At 54.0% G+C, this 14,914-nt stretch overlaps 6 protein-coding genes across 6 annotated transcripts; 3 read left to right on the top strand and 3 right to left on the bottom strand.

Annotated features, from left to right (window-relative positions):
• The first annotated feature begins 167 nt into the window (after positions 1–167).
• V8C40DRAFT_71012 (transcription factor) lies at positions 168–2,921 on the top strand. Its single transcript, XM_083223339.1, has 3 exons — positions 168–1,174; positions 1,240–1,372; positions 1,440–2,921. Exons 1-3 carry the CDS (start codon positions 526–528, stop codon positions 2,767–2,769), a joined length of 2,112 nt encoding a protein of 703 aa, XP_083070259.1. The 5' UTR covers positions 168–525; the 3' UTR covers positions 2,770–2,921.
• A 1,347-nt stretch (positions 2,922–4,268) lies between these two features.
• On the top strand, positions 4,269–6,536 carry V8C40DRAFT_70985 (uncharacterized protein). Its single transcript, XM_083223338.1, has one exon. It carries the CDS (start codon positions 4,398–4,400, stop codon positions 6,417–6,419), a length of 2,022 nt encoding a protein of 673 aa, XP_083070258.1. The 5' UTR covers positions 4,269–4,397; the 3' UTR covers positions 6,420–6,536.
• A 608-nt stretch (positions 6,537–7,144) lies between these two features.
• On the bottom strand, positions 7,145–9,098 carry V8C40DRAFT_252710 (amidohydrolase family protein). The gene is made up of 2 exons (XM_083217452.1): positions 7,756–9,098; positions 7,145–7,676 (listed from the first exon to the last, which is right to left on the bottom strand). Exons 1-2 carry the CDS (start codon positions 8,426–8,428, stop codon positions 7,252–7,254), a joined length of 1,098 nt encoding a protein of 365 aa, XP_083070257.1. The 5' UTR covers positions 8,429–9,098; the 3' UTR covers positions 7,145–7,251.
• A 73-nt stretch (positions 9,099–9,171) lies between these two features.
• On the bottom strand, positions 9,172–10,596 carry V8C40DRAFT_70960 (dihydrodipicolinate synthase family protein). The gene is made up of 2 exons (XM_083223336.1): positions 10,056–10,596; positions 9,172–9,983 (listed from the first exon to the last, which is right to left on the bottom strand). The coding sequence occupies exons 1-2, from the start codon at positions 10,411–10,413 to the stop codon at positions 9,397–9,399; spliced, it is 945 nt and encodes a 314-aa protein (XP_083070256.1). The 5' UTR covers positions 10,414–10,596; the 3' UTR covers positions 9,172–9,396.
• An 869-nt stretch (positions 10,597–11,465) lies between these two features.
• Positions 11,466–12,893, top strand: V8C40DRAFT_70971 (SDR family oxidoreductase). The gene has a single exon (XM_083223337.1). It carries the CDS (start codon positions 11,712–11,714, stop codon positions 12,594–12,596), a length of 885 nt encoding a protein of 294 aa, XP_083070255.1. The 5' UTR covers positions 11,466–11,711; the 3' UTR covers positions 12,597–12,893.
• A 10-nt stretch (positions 12,894–12,903) lies between these two features.
• Positions 12,904–14,525, bottom strand: V8C40DRAFT_276734 (kynureninase; the record flags this gene model as incomplete). Its single annotated transcript, XM_083220883.1, has 2 exons — positions 12,904–14,183; positions 14,339–14,525. 2 exons carry the CDS (start codon positions 14,523–14,525, stop codon positions 12,904–12,906), a joined length of 1,467 nt encoding a protein of 488 aa, XP_083070254.1.
• Between the last annotated feature and the right edge of the window lie 389 nt (positions 14,526–14,914).

The following is a 14,914-nucleotide window of genomic DNA, read 5'->3' as shown; positions in this document are numbered from 1 at the left end:
GCCTGATATTACCTCAGAACCAGAACTCGCTGCAAGCGCCTGCAACGATTTGGAGACGCCAGTTCGGATGTTACGATTGAGACGAAACGATTGAATTTTTTGATGCCTTGTTACGACTAAAGACGCTTCTTTTACGAGTATCTCTTACTGTTTCGGAAAAGAACAAAAAGTTTTCGCCTCGTCTTTCTCACCGTTTGCTGTCAAGCGTTTCGATCACCGCTAGATTCTTCCCGAGCCCCGTTTGGACCTTTGGAAAAAAACCATCCGTCTCTCCCAATTGTCTTGTCATTCTTGATTGGCTTTGGACTCTTTCATTGCGAGCGTTCTTTGTTGAGTGGCTAGCGTCGATTTCCATCGCATTTTTTTTCTTCCTGTCTTGACGAGACTCGATCCTCGTCTGCTCCATCCTCCTGCTCTTACAAGACCAACACCGGAAAGCTGGATTTGCCACACAGTCAAGTGCAGACCCGAGGGCACTCAGACCTCCCGTACTTGGGCTTTCACGCCGCTTCCCGCTCATCGTTTATGAGCAGCGATAGAGTGCCGTCTCTCCCGCCGCTGCCGTACCAGGCAGATTCTTCAAACACCTCTTCGCCCCGAGTTGGGTCCATTGCATCGTCAATTAGCTCTCATACTGGGTCTCTGTCGTCGTATACCTCTGTTTCATCGTCAAACGGCCCCAAGACCCCGTCTCCCACGCTGCCTGCCCAAGCCATCACGGGGCCGGCCACTACCATCGTCAGTTACGACGCGATGAACCAGAGTGCCGACATGTACTACGCCACACAGCACATGTCAGCTGGGCAGCCGCCCCCTCCTCAGACCGTTACTTCTGGCGGTCTGGCGCACTACTCGCAGCATCAATCTCAACTGCTCCCCCCTGGACCTTCGCCGTACTCCAATCCGGCTCCCTACAGCCAGTATGGCTACGCCAATGGCTTGACATCTCCTCCAGCTCCCCCCCCTTCAGTATCAAATCCCATGGGCAACCCTTCAACTGTGCTACCTTCCATCCCCGGGGTTGCAGGCCAGGCCCAGTATGTCGGTTTCGACACTACGGGCCAGCAGCCTCCCCCAGGCATGAAGCCTCGCGTTACTGCCACATTGTGGGAAGACGAAGGCAGCCTTTGTTTCCAGGTCGAGGCCCGTGGTATCTGCGTGGCTAGGCGAGAAGGTATAGTAAACCCGGCTTTGCAAGCTCTTTGTTTGAGCGGTTTTCGCTAACTTGACCTGGTGCAGACAACCACATGATTAATGGAACAAAATTGCTCAATGTCGCGGGAATGACCCGAGGCCGCCGAGATGGCATCCTGAAGAGCGAAAAGGTTCGCCACGTTGTCAAGATTGGCCCCATGCATCTCAAGGGTGTTTGGTACGTTGAGACCCTCTCTTTTCAGACAGAAGCTATCAAAACACTAACATGAAATTTCTTTCATCAGGATCCCCTATGAGCGCGCGTTGGATTTTGCAAACAAGGAAAAGATTACAGAAATGCTGTATCCGCTCTTTGTGCACAACATTGGCGCCCTCCTCTACCACCCCAGCGCTAATCCGGGAAGGACGAGCCAAGTCATGACCGCTGCTGACCGACAAAGACGTGAGAGCGTCCCAATGCGAAACCCGCCTCCCCCTGGTCTTCCATCCATCGGAGGGCACCACTCCCTGGCTCTGCCCGGTCCTCAGCAATCGCTTCCCTCACAATCTGGCACCAGCCGGCCTCCGCTTGACCGGGCCTTGACCTTCCCCACGCCGCCCACGAGCGCTTCTAGCGTCATGGGAAGCATGGCAACCTCAGAAGGCTTCAACTGGCCGAACCAAGGCATGAATGGATCTCAGGGTGGCAGCTCCATGTCGATGGATGGTGGCATCAGCAGCGCACGCTCGATGCCCAACACTCCGGCTGCAACCCCTCCCGGATCCATTCAGAGCATGCAGTCGTATCCCCCTGCTCCTCAAGGCTATGACAGCCAGCGCCAGATGTACAACGCGCCCCCCACTCAGCAGTCTCCCTACCAGAACTCGGCGAACCCTCCCCCGGATCGCCTGTACAGCCAAGCCGCTTCTTATTCGAAGAGCGAGATGGGACCTCCTGCTAGCCGAGCACCTGCGCCCCTCCCGTCTAATGATCAATCTCAAGACAAGGGCCCTAATGGCATTGTCTCTGCCGAGCAGCAGAACCAGAGTCATCCCGAAGAGGAGGGTGAGCATGAGGCTGAGTACACTCACGACAGTGCTTCCTATGATCACGGTCGTGCTCCGTACAACTACAACACTGCCGCAGGCGTGGCCTCCATGAACAATGACGCAAACATGCCATCCGAGATGGCCAACTCTCAAAGTCACCCCCCTGCTTCGGGGCGAGCGACACCTAGGACTGCGGCACCCCCTCAGCCCTACTACCAGCATCACAATGGCTACAACTCCCCGCAGCGTGTTCAGCAGTCAACCAGCAACTTGTACAATGTGATGACGAACGACCGGGCGCCAACAAACGGCGCTCCTGGCAATGATGTATATGCACCACCCGCCGACATGTCTAGCTCCATGTCGAACGGCTACGCCCCCCAGCCCCCGGTGATGAATGGCTCCGGTGCGGGCATGAAGAGGGGACGTGATGACGACGATGACATTGGTCGCCCCCAAGGCGATGACATGGGAAACCTGGACCTTAAGCGACGAAAGACTATGCTGGAGACAACAGTATCCGCACCTACGTACGACGCCATGAGCCGACCTGCTTCGGCTATCGCTGCTCCCCGCCGGCGGTAAGAAACAAAACACATACACAACATACGTAATCTAACCTTTTCCGCCTTGACGAGTTCCATGTTCCACTGAGGTCCATGTTCTCGAGGTATTGCAGCATCTTCAGGTCAACCACGGTGGGGGGTAGCGGCGGCGTCATGAAATAATTTTTATTTGCAGCGATTTGTGGCACCATTTTTTCTCATTTTCTGCTTCTTCTCAGTTTTTTCTCCAACGGTGTAACGACATTCCTTGCCGTGTATTGGATTTTTGGTTTCTTTGTACCCGCAGACGACTTCATGGGCTTTCGCACCATGCCAAAGACGCGATGATGAATTCACGACTAGCCATCGATTCTATGTTACTTACGATGCCCTGTCACGGATGTACATGGCTGATGAGTGACGGCTTTTTCTGCATGGAGGAATTTAATTGCACAAAAAAAAGGCGGCACATGGTTGTCGCTTTACTCGTTCTCTCTCATTATCCTTCCCGTGGGCTCTTTGAAGAGGCGGAGTGTTACGGGCGGTGAGAATTAGAGGATTCCTGTAATGATCTCAGGCGAGATGTGGTCGGTTACGGTTGAGAGAGGCTTTTTCTCCCGTGACATTTGGCCTTTTCTGCTATTATGTCCCTCTGCGATTTTTTTTGCTTCTGCTTACCATTTCTTTTTCCTATTTTTGCCCTTTTGATCTATTTGGATCGCTTTTTCTTTGCTTCTTCTCTTGCTGCTTGTTAGCTTTTGAGGACTGTTTCTTCGCGAAAGACGTGCGGGTTTTGCTTTTGGAAATGAGAGAAGACGTCGGGGCAAGTCCTGATAATGACCTTATGACCTACCCTTGCTTTTCTCTTCTCTGGTTCTTAGCCATAAAAAGCACTACAGACGGTGCATTGGATGGGTTGCGTTATTAGGTAACGAATTATGAAAACGACAATAAAAGCTATTGAGTATACGTTGAAATCAAAAAAAAAAATAGAGTCTTGTGTTTTTTTTATTGTTTAAGTTTTAGTTTCCGAGTCCATGATGAATACCACTGGCCTAGAACCATTTACCTATTGAAACCCCTTTGTTCCATCAAATGCCAGTTAAAGTGTTGAAGTTGAGGCTTCTCCCATCCATTGCCAGTTAATGGAGTTCAACCGTCTTGGTGGATGGCGGATGCGACAGGCCAGGAACAGCCCGGCCACAGCGAGGCTAGCGCTCCTTTGTTCGTAATTGGCAGCATTCCAGGGACCTAGCCAGTGCCCCTTTCCAGGGTTTCCAGGGCCCTCTGGGGGCATGTTTGGCAACTGTGAAACTCTCGTAATGTCCCCTCACGTGAAAATCAGCGCAGAGCTAGCCCCGTTACGGCTTAACGCGCAAAAGTTACCGGGTCAACAATGCAGCGCATAAACAACAGAAGCCCTCAATTCACTTTTTATTAATAGCAGGCAGGGCCCTGGTCTGGACAAACTACTAAGAACTAGGAGTGCCTACTAAGAAGGCGGTGCGAAAGTTGGCCAAGTGACACCAAAGCTTCCCATCTCCATAAACCGAAGCGCAACGCAAACGCGCACACAAGCCGCCAGCAAAAAATCGAGAAAAATCCAAAATCAGGGGCGCAAATCAGGGAGGACAGGTTGCGCAACAACCAACACACCGCATTCGCATCATGTCGTCTCCGCTGTCGCCCGCCGCCGACGCAATGTTGAATTCCACCTCGTCAGCGTCAAGCACCGTCAGCGACAAGTATGAGGACGCCTACGATGACATGACCAGCACGCCGACGACAGACGTTTCGCAGCCGGAGCAGTTCAGGCCGCCGTCGCGAATAAGAACCGACGACGCACGCTTTAATCAGGAAAACATTTCGCCCGCCAAATCCCGCCACAGCCGCATTATGTCAGGCACAGAGCTGTCACCGCTCAGGATTGTGGAGAGCCAGAGGAGCTCATTGGACGGCTCGCTGCTCAAGGTGAGTGGAGGGGCTGTGCGCAGCCCACGCAAGGTGTCGCCCGATCGCCGGTTTCCTGTTAAGATCAACCTTTCGGGCGACGTGCCATCGCGACCGACATACGACACGCAGTCGCCCAGCATCGACGAGGTGGTCCAGGACAGCAACGGCCTGAAGAAGCCCATTTCCATTTACGAGGACGGCCCGCGCAGCATCCGCGAGGAGGACGAGGCGGGCATGGACGACACCGAGAGGCTGCACCGCGGCGATGCCACCGCCGGCGACGAGGACTTCACCATGGACGTCAGCACCTTTAGCGCCTTCTCCGCAGTGCCCAACATGGCCATGCTCGCAAAGCTGGGGCAGACGCCCAACGGACGCCGCGAGTCCTCGGCCAAGAGGGCGCATCACGCGATGGAGGACGACAACTCCAGCCTCGCGGATTTCGGACGCTCTCAGAGGTCTCCTCCCGGCAGGCGAGACGTCTTGTCGCCTTCCCGAACCACGCCTAACCTGGCATCGACGTTGACCCCCAGCCGCCAGCTCTCAAACCTCCTCGATAATGACAAGACGCCTAGAAGCATTCCGTCCATCACCCCACGGGAGCTGGAGACGCTCAAGTCCGACTTTTTGTCTCAGATTTCTTCACTCAAGGCTTCGCTGAGCGGCAAAGAGGCAGAAGTGCAGTCCCTCAAGACGGCTGTCACGGATGCTGAGAAACGGGTGGGCGAGTCGATGGAGAAGCTGCGCGAGGAACGTGGCCTGAAGGAGCAGATGGAGGGCGTGCTGCGCATTGTGAGAGAAGAGATTATCGAGACGCAGAGAGAGAAGGAGGACCTGGAGCAAGAGCTGGAGGAGAGCGAGATGCGAAGAGAGGCGTCGGAAATGATGCACCAAGAGGCAGAGAGCAAGTTGGCCGGCCTGCGCGCTGGCAGGGAAATGGAGAGAAACGCATCCCCTGAGAAGCCCAAGGACACGCGAGAGGTGGAGATTGCCGTTGAGCGAGTGGCGCGAGAGCTGCACGGCCTCTACAAGACCAAGCACGAGACCAAGGTTGCGGCGCTGAAGAAGTCGTACGAAAACCGATGGGAGAAGAAGGTGCGGGAGCTCGAGGCCAAGATCCAGGGCCTGACAATGGAGAACGAGAAGCTGAGGGCTGGCCACGACTCCACCATGACCATGGTCGACCATGCTGATATGGAGGAGTGGAAGGCCCGATCTGTGCGCGACAATGCCATGATCAGGGAGCTGGAGGCGGATGTTCAACGACTAGAGGCGGTCATCTCGACGGTGCGCCGCGACAATGACGAGCTGCGAGTCAACCTGCAGCAGGAGAGAGTCGAGAAGGGAGAGCTGGTGCAGCTCGCGGAGGAGCTGATGGCCATGCAGAACCTTGCTGCTGCTCCAACTCCAGCGCCGCAGCGCCAACAAACCGCACCGCCGGCGGCGCCTCAATCGCCACCACCGCAATCATCTCTGCGCCAACCGGAGCGAAGAGAGTCGGTGTCCAAGAAGCCGGCGCTGGAGCGATCAGACTCGGTGTCCTCTAAGACGTCGTCGAGGGCCAACCCGAACCGCATCTCCGTCTCCGGACTCAGGGCGCCGGGAACGGGTCTCCGGCCGCCACACGAGCGGGGGAAGAGCAGCATCGGAGGAGGCTTGCCTCGGCCGGGTGGCGCAAGGGGCAGCGGCATCTTGAACTCTATTGAGAAGATGGGCAATTACAGGGGACGCGATTGATTTTCCATTGCAATTTACGATTAACCCAAAGTTTGGCCCCCATTTCCCCACGGGGCTGAAAAGGGAAAAGACAAAGACGAACACGACGTTTACGGCCCCCCCGCTTAGCATAGTGATGAAGGGAGAGAGATGATTTACCAATGATGGTTCTTCTTTTTCTTTCCGCCTTTGTCACTCACACTCTCTTCAAGTTTTCTTTGGTTTTTTAGAACCGTCTTTCTTTTATAGACCACATGGTCTTGTTTCCTACTATCCCACCACTTTTTCTCTCACTATCTTTCTCTTCTCTTCTCTTCATTCTTTCTTCTATTAGGGTTGGATTTGGAACGGCAAACGGATTTGGAGAGGAAAGAATGAAATTGTACGAAAGCGTGCGCCGGTCGTGTTTCTTCTTTTTTCTCTTAACTTGAAGAAAAATTGCTGCCTGCCTGCATGGTTTTGTTTTGTTGGTGAATGATGATATCCTGGTTGTGTGTGAGCTTTTGTGTTCACCACGTGTGGGGAGGCTTTTTGATACTTTTCATTTCTTACACTTTCTTCGTCTTCTTCTTGTTGTTGCCCTTCTTTTTTTGAGGGGGAGTTTTATTAATTTAGATGATGATGATTTATGCTGATGAGAATCTTATTTACTCGCTTTTTGTGCCTTTTTTTGCGTGCCTTGTACCTATGCGTTGATGAATGAAACTCTTTGGTGAACGTTAAGCATACGCTTGCTTTTAAGCTTTGTGTAAATGGTGTTTTTATTTGCTATTAAGTAGATGAAGAGATCTCATTTCACATATTTCATTAATAAAATCAAGAACAACAACCCGAAAAAGAATCTGCCCGCTCCTCACAGCCCATACGCTTGCTTAGCCGTACCCCCAAAGATCATGGCGCGATCCTCATCGCTCAACGACGCCATCCAGCACATCTTCTCAACCACCTCCCTCCACTTGGGCCACGCCTCGCCCTCCCCATCACCGTCCTCAGTCTCGTTCTTGTCGAAGCCGACGGCGCAGACGGGCCAGTCGCTGGCGAAGATGATGCGAGACGGCCCAAACGTGGCGAGGACGACGCCGAGCCAGGGTAAGGTAGACTGGAAGATGTGCGAAGGATCTTGTTCGCGCAGGGCGGGGGTCATTTCTGCGAAGCCTCCGGAGAGCTTCATGTATGTGCGGGCGCATTTGCCGAGGGAGAAGATTGCGGTGCGCCAGGCGGTGAAGGAGGGGTCGGAGGAGACGTTGTAGACGGTGAGGTCGGGCTTGCAGAGGTGGTCTGTTTTATGTATTAGATTTAGTTATATGAGAGAGAGGGGAGGGGGGGATGTTTGAGTTGTGAAAGGAAGTTTACTTACTGATGATAAAGGTGACCTTTTCGTCGTCGGGGACGCCCTCGTGTGCTCGGCCAATCATCTCGACCGTCTCCTCGAGCTGCTTCCGGCCTCTGCGGTGCTGGTCAATGGCGACTTCGAAGACGAAGCCGCGTTTGCCCAGATACTTGAGCCCCTCGATGAACTTGTCCTCGAGCATGGTGCCGTGCGGCTTGTCCTGAAGAAGGTACCTAAACCCCTTGATCTTGGGCCACGCCTCGCCGGCCTCCTCCTCGACTCTCTTGAGGTACTTTTCCATGATGGCCTCTCCGCACGGCACGGGGGCCCAGGGTACAATGGCCAGGCATAGCGCTTTATCCTCTGCGGAGTGGCCCTCGCCTTCGAGGGGGGTGCCGAGGGCGACGCGCTTCAGCCAGCGGACTTCCTTGAGAGGGCCGTCCCAGCCGGCTTCGGCTTGGGCGTCGTCGCCGGAGGTTATGGCGGCGAGGTCGTTTTTGCGGTCTGTCTCGACGAAGATGAAGCCTAGGAGGGAGGGGGCGGAGCGGGCGGCGTGCTTGAATTGGTCGACGGAGAATTGGCCGGCGAGGGGGTGGTCGGGGGTGCACCAGGCGAGGTTGGAGAGTTCTGATTCGGGGTAGATGTGGATGTGGGCGTCGATGATGGGGAGGATGAGGCGGTCGTCTTGGGAGGAGGCCATGGTTGGGGGAGGTCGGTGAGAGAGGCTGATACTGTCGATATCGGGTGTTGTTGATTTAGGGGGAAGAGGTGTAGTAATTTGTTGATGGAGGTTTACTTAATTCGATTGTAGAAGAGGAGTATGGAGGAAGAAAAAGAAGAAGAAGAAGAAGAAGAAGATATGGATGAAAAGAGATGGAAAGAAGCTGAAGCGTATTAATGCAGCTGGTCACATCACGAGCTCCGTCACTCTTCACCCCAACTTTGCTGTCCCAAAGCTCTCCCCTTGTCCCCTTTTTATTTACATACTACCCCGCCATGCTAAGAATGCAGCTCCGAGTGGGGAGTGGCTCTCTCAGGGGTGGATTGATTTTTTGATAGCGGAGAACAAAAAAGATGCAGATGCAGGAAGCAAGAGAGTGGGGGGTCTTTAGATAGTTTTTCAGAAGAAATTGGATGCGGTAAATGGAAAAAAGGCAACGGGGCCGAGATAGCTTTTGGGTTTGGAGGACATTAACCCGAGGAGCCGGAGGCCACGATGGGATTGGAGTTTTTTACTTATTAGTGGAGGTGAGATTTTGGAGAATGACGATAGCTAAGAGTGACGGACTGGTGGCTGATGGGGATGGTGGCGCTTGTTTTGGGGGTGGCGGGTACGCTAGGAGTATTTGTTAAAGGCGACGGGTATTTTTGGTTGATGGTTTTGGGGGGTTTTAGGGATGAAGATGAACCGAGACTATGGATTTTGATTGCTTGGATGGAGAAGTGGGACAACGGGATATAGTGTATGCTGTACTATATTAAAGAGGAACAGATAGATAGACTGCCTAGATGGGGATGTGTGTATAAGATGTCAATACGTAATTGAAGCGAGAGAATTGGTATTGATTGGTATATCAACTGGTTTGGACATGTTTGCATTGTGTAAGTGTAGTACAGACACATATAATCTACTTGGTGCTTCGTCTTCTATCCTTCTATTTCTCTCCCTCACAACGAATTCTCAAGCTCAATCAGCCCTCCCACCGCCGCGTCCACCTCGCCATCCAGCTTGGCCGCGTCCACCGTGCTCCCCAACGGCCTCCTGCTCCGGCCGCCTCCGTACCCATAGTACTTCTGCAGCGCCGCCTTGATGCCTGCAATCCCCAGCTGGACAAGCGCCCAGTCAGCCCTGCTGAACCTCGTCTGCAGCTCCTGGGCCTCCTTGAGCTTGCCCTCGTCGTACAGCCGCAGCATGTGTTGGTGCGTCTTGGGCAGCAGATTCGCCGTGGCAGCAATAACACCATGCGAGCCGCCGACCAGGCCGTGCAGGAAGAAGTCCGTCTTGCCGGCGAAAGCAGCAAAGGGCCGGCCGATGCGCGGGTCGTGGGCGATGCGCTGCAGCTTGCCCATGTTGCCGCAGGTGAGCTTGACGCCGACAATGTTGGGGTTGGCAACGGCCAGGTTGATGATCATGTCCGAGTCGAGGTCGATGCCGCCGGTGACGGCGGGGAAGTTGTAGAGCACGATGGGGATGGGAGAGGCAGAGGCGACGTCGTTGAAGAAGTTGAAGATGACGGGCTTTTGCATTGCGCCAACTGATTGATGATGACAGCTTCGTTAGCACAGCATCTTCTACCCTAATCACCATTCATCGTCCACAAACTCACCCCAGTAGCTCGGCGACAGCACCAGCGCATAGTCGGCGCCCGCCTCCTTAGCCTCGCGGCACAGCTGGATCGTTTCCCTCGTGCTCTGGACGCCGCATCCCGCAACAATGACGGACCCAGGCTTGCCGTGCTCATTCAAGACCTCCCTGGCCAGTCTTAGCACCTGCTGCCGCTCGTCGTGCAGCATGTGCATGGCCTCTCCGTTGGAGCCCTGGATGACGAGGCCGTCGACGCCGCCCTTGGCCAGGCGCGTGAGATGCGCTCGGATTGCGTCAAAGTCGATTGTCTCGTCGGGGTTGAAGAAGGCCACGGCGGGGACGTAGATGCCGCGGGGAGGGCACTGAATTGCTGCGGCCATGGTGTGTTTGTGCGTCTGCGTCTGTGTCTTTGATGTTGATTTCTTTTTTTGACTTGGTCGTTTCCCTGGCCTGGATGACTTGATACCTTATACTGCTTTTTGCTGCAAGAAAATCGAGGAATCCGGAATCAAAGAGTCAATTCGGGATATTCAATGAAGCTTCCCTTCGGCTTAAGATATCCCACCTGTCCCGCACCGATTGCGGAGACCATGCCGCCTTGTAAGTGCTAAACACACCATCTTCCCCCTCCATCCAACAATGCACAGTAAATAGCGGATTTTTATCCTGCTCAGCTTGCCAAGCAAGTATGTGAATGGCTCATCTTTCTGCCGCTCCAATTACCACATAGTAATGGGCATTTGCGCCTATGAGCGTGAAGCAATCGCGCCTTTTCTGGTCGTCGTTGGATTATGTGTGTGCTTTTGTACCCCGCTGACGGAGACGGAGGTCGAGTTCCGTCTGCTGTTGCAGTGTGAGGGCAGACGGATTAATGGGTGTCGTACAAGAGTTTGTAGGGAAGATAAAAAAGAAGCTGTCGAGTATGTTATAGTTGGGTTGAGTTTATTCCAACGGAGATGTCGGACAGCCCTCAAGGCACATACATGCCTTAAACATGCACATAAGGGCACGCACACGATAAAAACCACGTGCTGCGGCATGTGCTTTCAAAAAGTCTCAAGCTGCCCATATGCCGACGCCATCTGCCTTAAAAACATGCCGCAACAATTCTTTGGTAATCAAAAGCCCAGAAACATCGGCGATAATAAGAGTATGACGCTCCCACCAATATCGCTCACCTCATAGGCTGGCGGACATAACGCAAAATAGGCTAGACCCTAGGATTGCCGGCAGCACCAGCCGAGATCCGGGACGCCAGGGGCCGTTGTGTCCATCGGTCGAGGCTTTAAACGCCGAAAGCATATGATGGCGATAAGGCGCCCATAGTTCGGGGTTGAGCCTTAACATTTCGGGGGCGGCGTCTGTGACGTCGTTGATGGAATGAGCTGGAGCTGGAGCTGGTTTGTAAAGCCGATGATGGTATTTTGCTGTGATGCATGGATTGATGGATAGATAAAAGGCCATGGATTGGCACCTTTGTGCAATGGCTTTTTGTTTAGCGTCATCAAGCAACTTTAGCATCACTTACAACAACTCTCGAAGCATCTCTGCATATACAACAACGAGATACTTACACAACTACAATTGATACCCAAGACAGAAACAACAACAAACCAAATCAACACCAACACCAACACCAACACCAACACCAACACCAACACCAACACCAACACCAACAATGGCTATCCAACCCGTCTGGTTCATCACAGCCGCCTCCTCTGGCTTCGGCCAAGCCATCGCCCTCTCAGCCCTTCGCCGCGGCCACACCGTCATCGCCACCGCTCGCAACCCATCCCGCATCCAAGATCTCGCCGCTGCAGGCGCTCACACTCTAGCCTTTGACGTGACTTCGCCGCTGTCCACCATTGAGGGCGTGGCCAAGCAAGTCTTTGCCGAGCACGGCCGCGTTGACTACCTCGTCAATGCCGCTGGCTACATCCTCGAGGGCTCCATTGAAGAGGTCAGCCCTGAGGAGGTTTATGATAGCTTCAACACGAATGTCTTTGGTACTATGAACACTGTTCGCGCATTCTTGCCGCATATGCGTGCGCAGCCGGTGGCTGATAATGGCGTTCGCGGTGTCGTCGCTACGTTTGGAAGTTTGGGTAGTTGGCGCGGTTCGGCGGGTTTTGGAGTTTATTCCATGACAAAGTGGTGCTGTTCTGCAATGGGCGAGTCGTTGGCTGCTGAACTTGAGCCTTTCAAGATCAAGGCGACGGTTATTGAGCCTGGATACTTCCGCACTGGATTCTTGAACCCGGGGACGAGGGTTTCGTCCAAGGCTCGGGTTGATGCTTATGAGGATGAGAACACGCCGACGGGAAAGACGAGGAGGGCTATTGTGAAGACGGATGGCAATCAGCTTGGTGATGTGAAGAAGGGGGCTGAGGTGATTGTCGATGTGCTGTCGAGCACTGGTGTTGCGAGTGGCAAGGAGCTGCCTGTTAGGGTGATGCTTGGTAGTGATACGGAGAAGGTCGTCAGGGACAAGTTTGCAAGCACCGTTAAGATTCTTGATGAGTGGAGCGAGGTTATTCGGAGCACCGACTCCCCTCTTAACTGAGATGCTTGGACGAGTACGAGGTTGAGGAGCTTGGTTTCTTTTTGCATAATGGCTCGAGGACATGGGCTTAGCGTTAGATGTTAGGATATAATAGCATATAGAAGATAGAATCCAGTCTTTTTTGTATCTACATGTGCCTGGTGGTAGAATCTACCCTGCATGTTAATTCATAACCCAGTTTCATCCATATCCGATTCCATTTGCAATCAAAAAGGTCCCATCATTTCCACATAAACTCTAAGTCATGCTTCATACAAACAAAATGATAGTAAAAAATAACAATAACTCCACGCTCGTGAATCTTCTTTTAGAGACCCAATGCACCTCGCAGAATCTGCATAAACTTCCAAACGTCCTCGAATCGGCTGTACAGCGGCACCGGCGCCACGCGCAGTACGTCTGGCTTCCGCTTGTCGCACATGACGCCGTTCTGCTCGAGGGCCTGGGCAATGTCGTCCAAGAGGCCCTCTCGCAAGAGGACACTCAGCTGCGTGCCTCGCTGGGCGGGGTCTCGCGGCGTGATGATCTTGAAGAAGGGCTTGGAGGCGTCGGCCTCGGCGTTGATCTGGTCCAGCAGGTGCTCTGCGTAAGCGGTCAGGACGAGGGCCTTGGACCGGAGATCGCGCATGCTCGTCTTGTTGAAGATGGATAAGGCGGCGGCGACGCTGGCCAGGTCCAGGGCGGAAGGGTTGGACACTTGGTATCCGGCGGCGCCGGGGGTGGGCACAAAGGTGTTGGCCATGTTGAAACGCACGCGCTTGTCGCCGCCGTACCAGCCGGAAAGACGAGGGCGGTAGTTGGGACTCTCCGAGTTGTCGACAAAGTCGACTTTACCGTAGCGTTCGTGCACAAAGGCTCCCGCGGTGGCTCCGGGCCCGGCGTTGATGTACTTGTAGGTGCACCAGCAGGCAAAGTCGACGTCCCAGTCGTGCAGCTTGAGCTCGACGTTGCCGGCGGCGTGGGCGAGGTCCCAGCCGACGACGATGCCTCGCTCCTTGGCGTAGGCGGTGATCCGAGGGATGTCGAACAGCTGGCCCGACCAGTACTGGATGCCCGGCAGCAGGATCAGGGCCGTCGAGTCGGCGTGGGCGTCGATGGTGGCGAGGACCTTTTCCGTGGGGATCAGATAATCGTCATTAGGTTCAATCTTGATCATGCTCTCCTCAGGATTCAGCCCGTGCCAGACAATCTGGCTCTCAATGGCGTAGTGGTCGCTGGGGAAGGGCTTCCACTCCAGGATGACCTTGTGCCTCTTGCTGTCGGGCTTGTAGAAGCTGGCCATCATCATGTGTAGGTTGACCGTCAGCGTGCTCATGTAGACAATCTCGCTGGGCGAGGCTCCCACGAGATCGGCCGACTTGTTGGCGCAGTCCTCGGCCATGTCCTGCCACTGCACCAGCGGCGACTGGCCCATGTCTGTGAAGTGGCCGTTGACGCCCACCGACGCCCACGTCTCCAGCTGGGCGTTGACGTAGTCGCGGACGGCCTTTGGTTGCGCGCCCAGCGAGTTTCCGACAAAGTAGATGCCCTGCTCAGTCTCAGCGCCATTGACACCGTTGGTGCCGTTGGCGGTGCTCTTGGCTTCACCTGCGATATATGGTTAGCATCTTTTTCGTTTGAGGTTGTCATTGAGTATGCGGAAGCAATGAGATATGATATGAGATGAGTGAGTGTTCAATGGCTTTGGTGCTTATGCCTGAGCTGAACTTGATTGGATTGGCACCCGTGATTCTGCTGCTTACCAGGAATTGAGCCATCCAACGCCCGCTTCTTCAACGAGGCCTTGGTCGGCAGAATAAACTCATCGCGAAGATGCCGCAGCGAGTCCTGGGAGTCGAGCTTCTGGGCAAACTGCAGTGAGTTTGCGTCCGCGGGGAACTTGGGAGGGGCGCCGCTGCGAAGCCGCTCTACGTATGCCGGCAAATCCATTTTGCTGTAACTGTGACTGTAACTGTTGTTGTTGATGATGCTAATTGCTCTATTCCAGTTTCTGAATGAAACCAACGCACGCCTATTGAAAACTCTTGTTGTTGGCGGGTGCAGTTTGGTGAGGACGTGAAGAACCATCGTCTTTCTAGTAGTTGCGTTTTGGTAATCACACTCACTTTATCTTCCCCAGAGCCCAAAGAGCGCTTTCGCTGTCCCGCTCTGATCCGCGTCCTGCCGTAAAAAAAAAAGCCCCGGCGTTTATCGATTGCAAGGGAGATAAAGGGCGGCCGATAAAAAAAGAGGGTTGCAATCCGTGGTTCCGCATTCCGAGATCCCGCCATCCGAAGTTCCGTGTCCGATGTGCCGCGCCAACGTTTTACGATATCTGA

Source organism: Trichoderma camerunense (assembly GCF_050948025.1).
Source record: "Trichoderma camerunense strain CBS 138272 chromosome Unknown V8C40scaffold_16, whole genome shotgun sequence".
NCBI classification, from domain to species: domain Eukaryota; kingdom Fungi; phylum Ascomycota; class Sordariomycetes; order Hypocreales; family Hypocreaceae; genus Trichoderma; species Trichoderma camerunense.
Note: the sequence above shows the minus strand (reverse complement) of the source record. Positions and strands in the feature narration are given on the sequence as shown.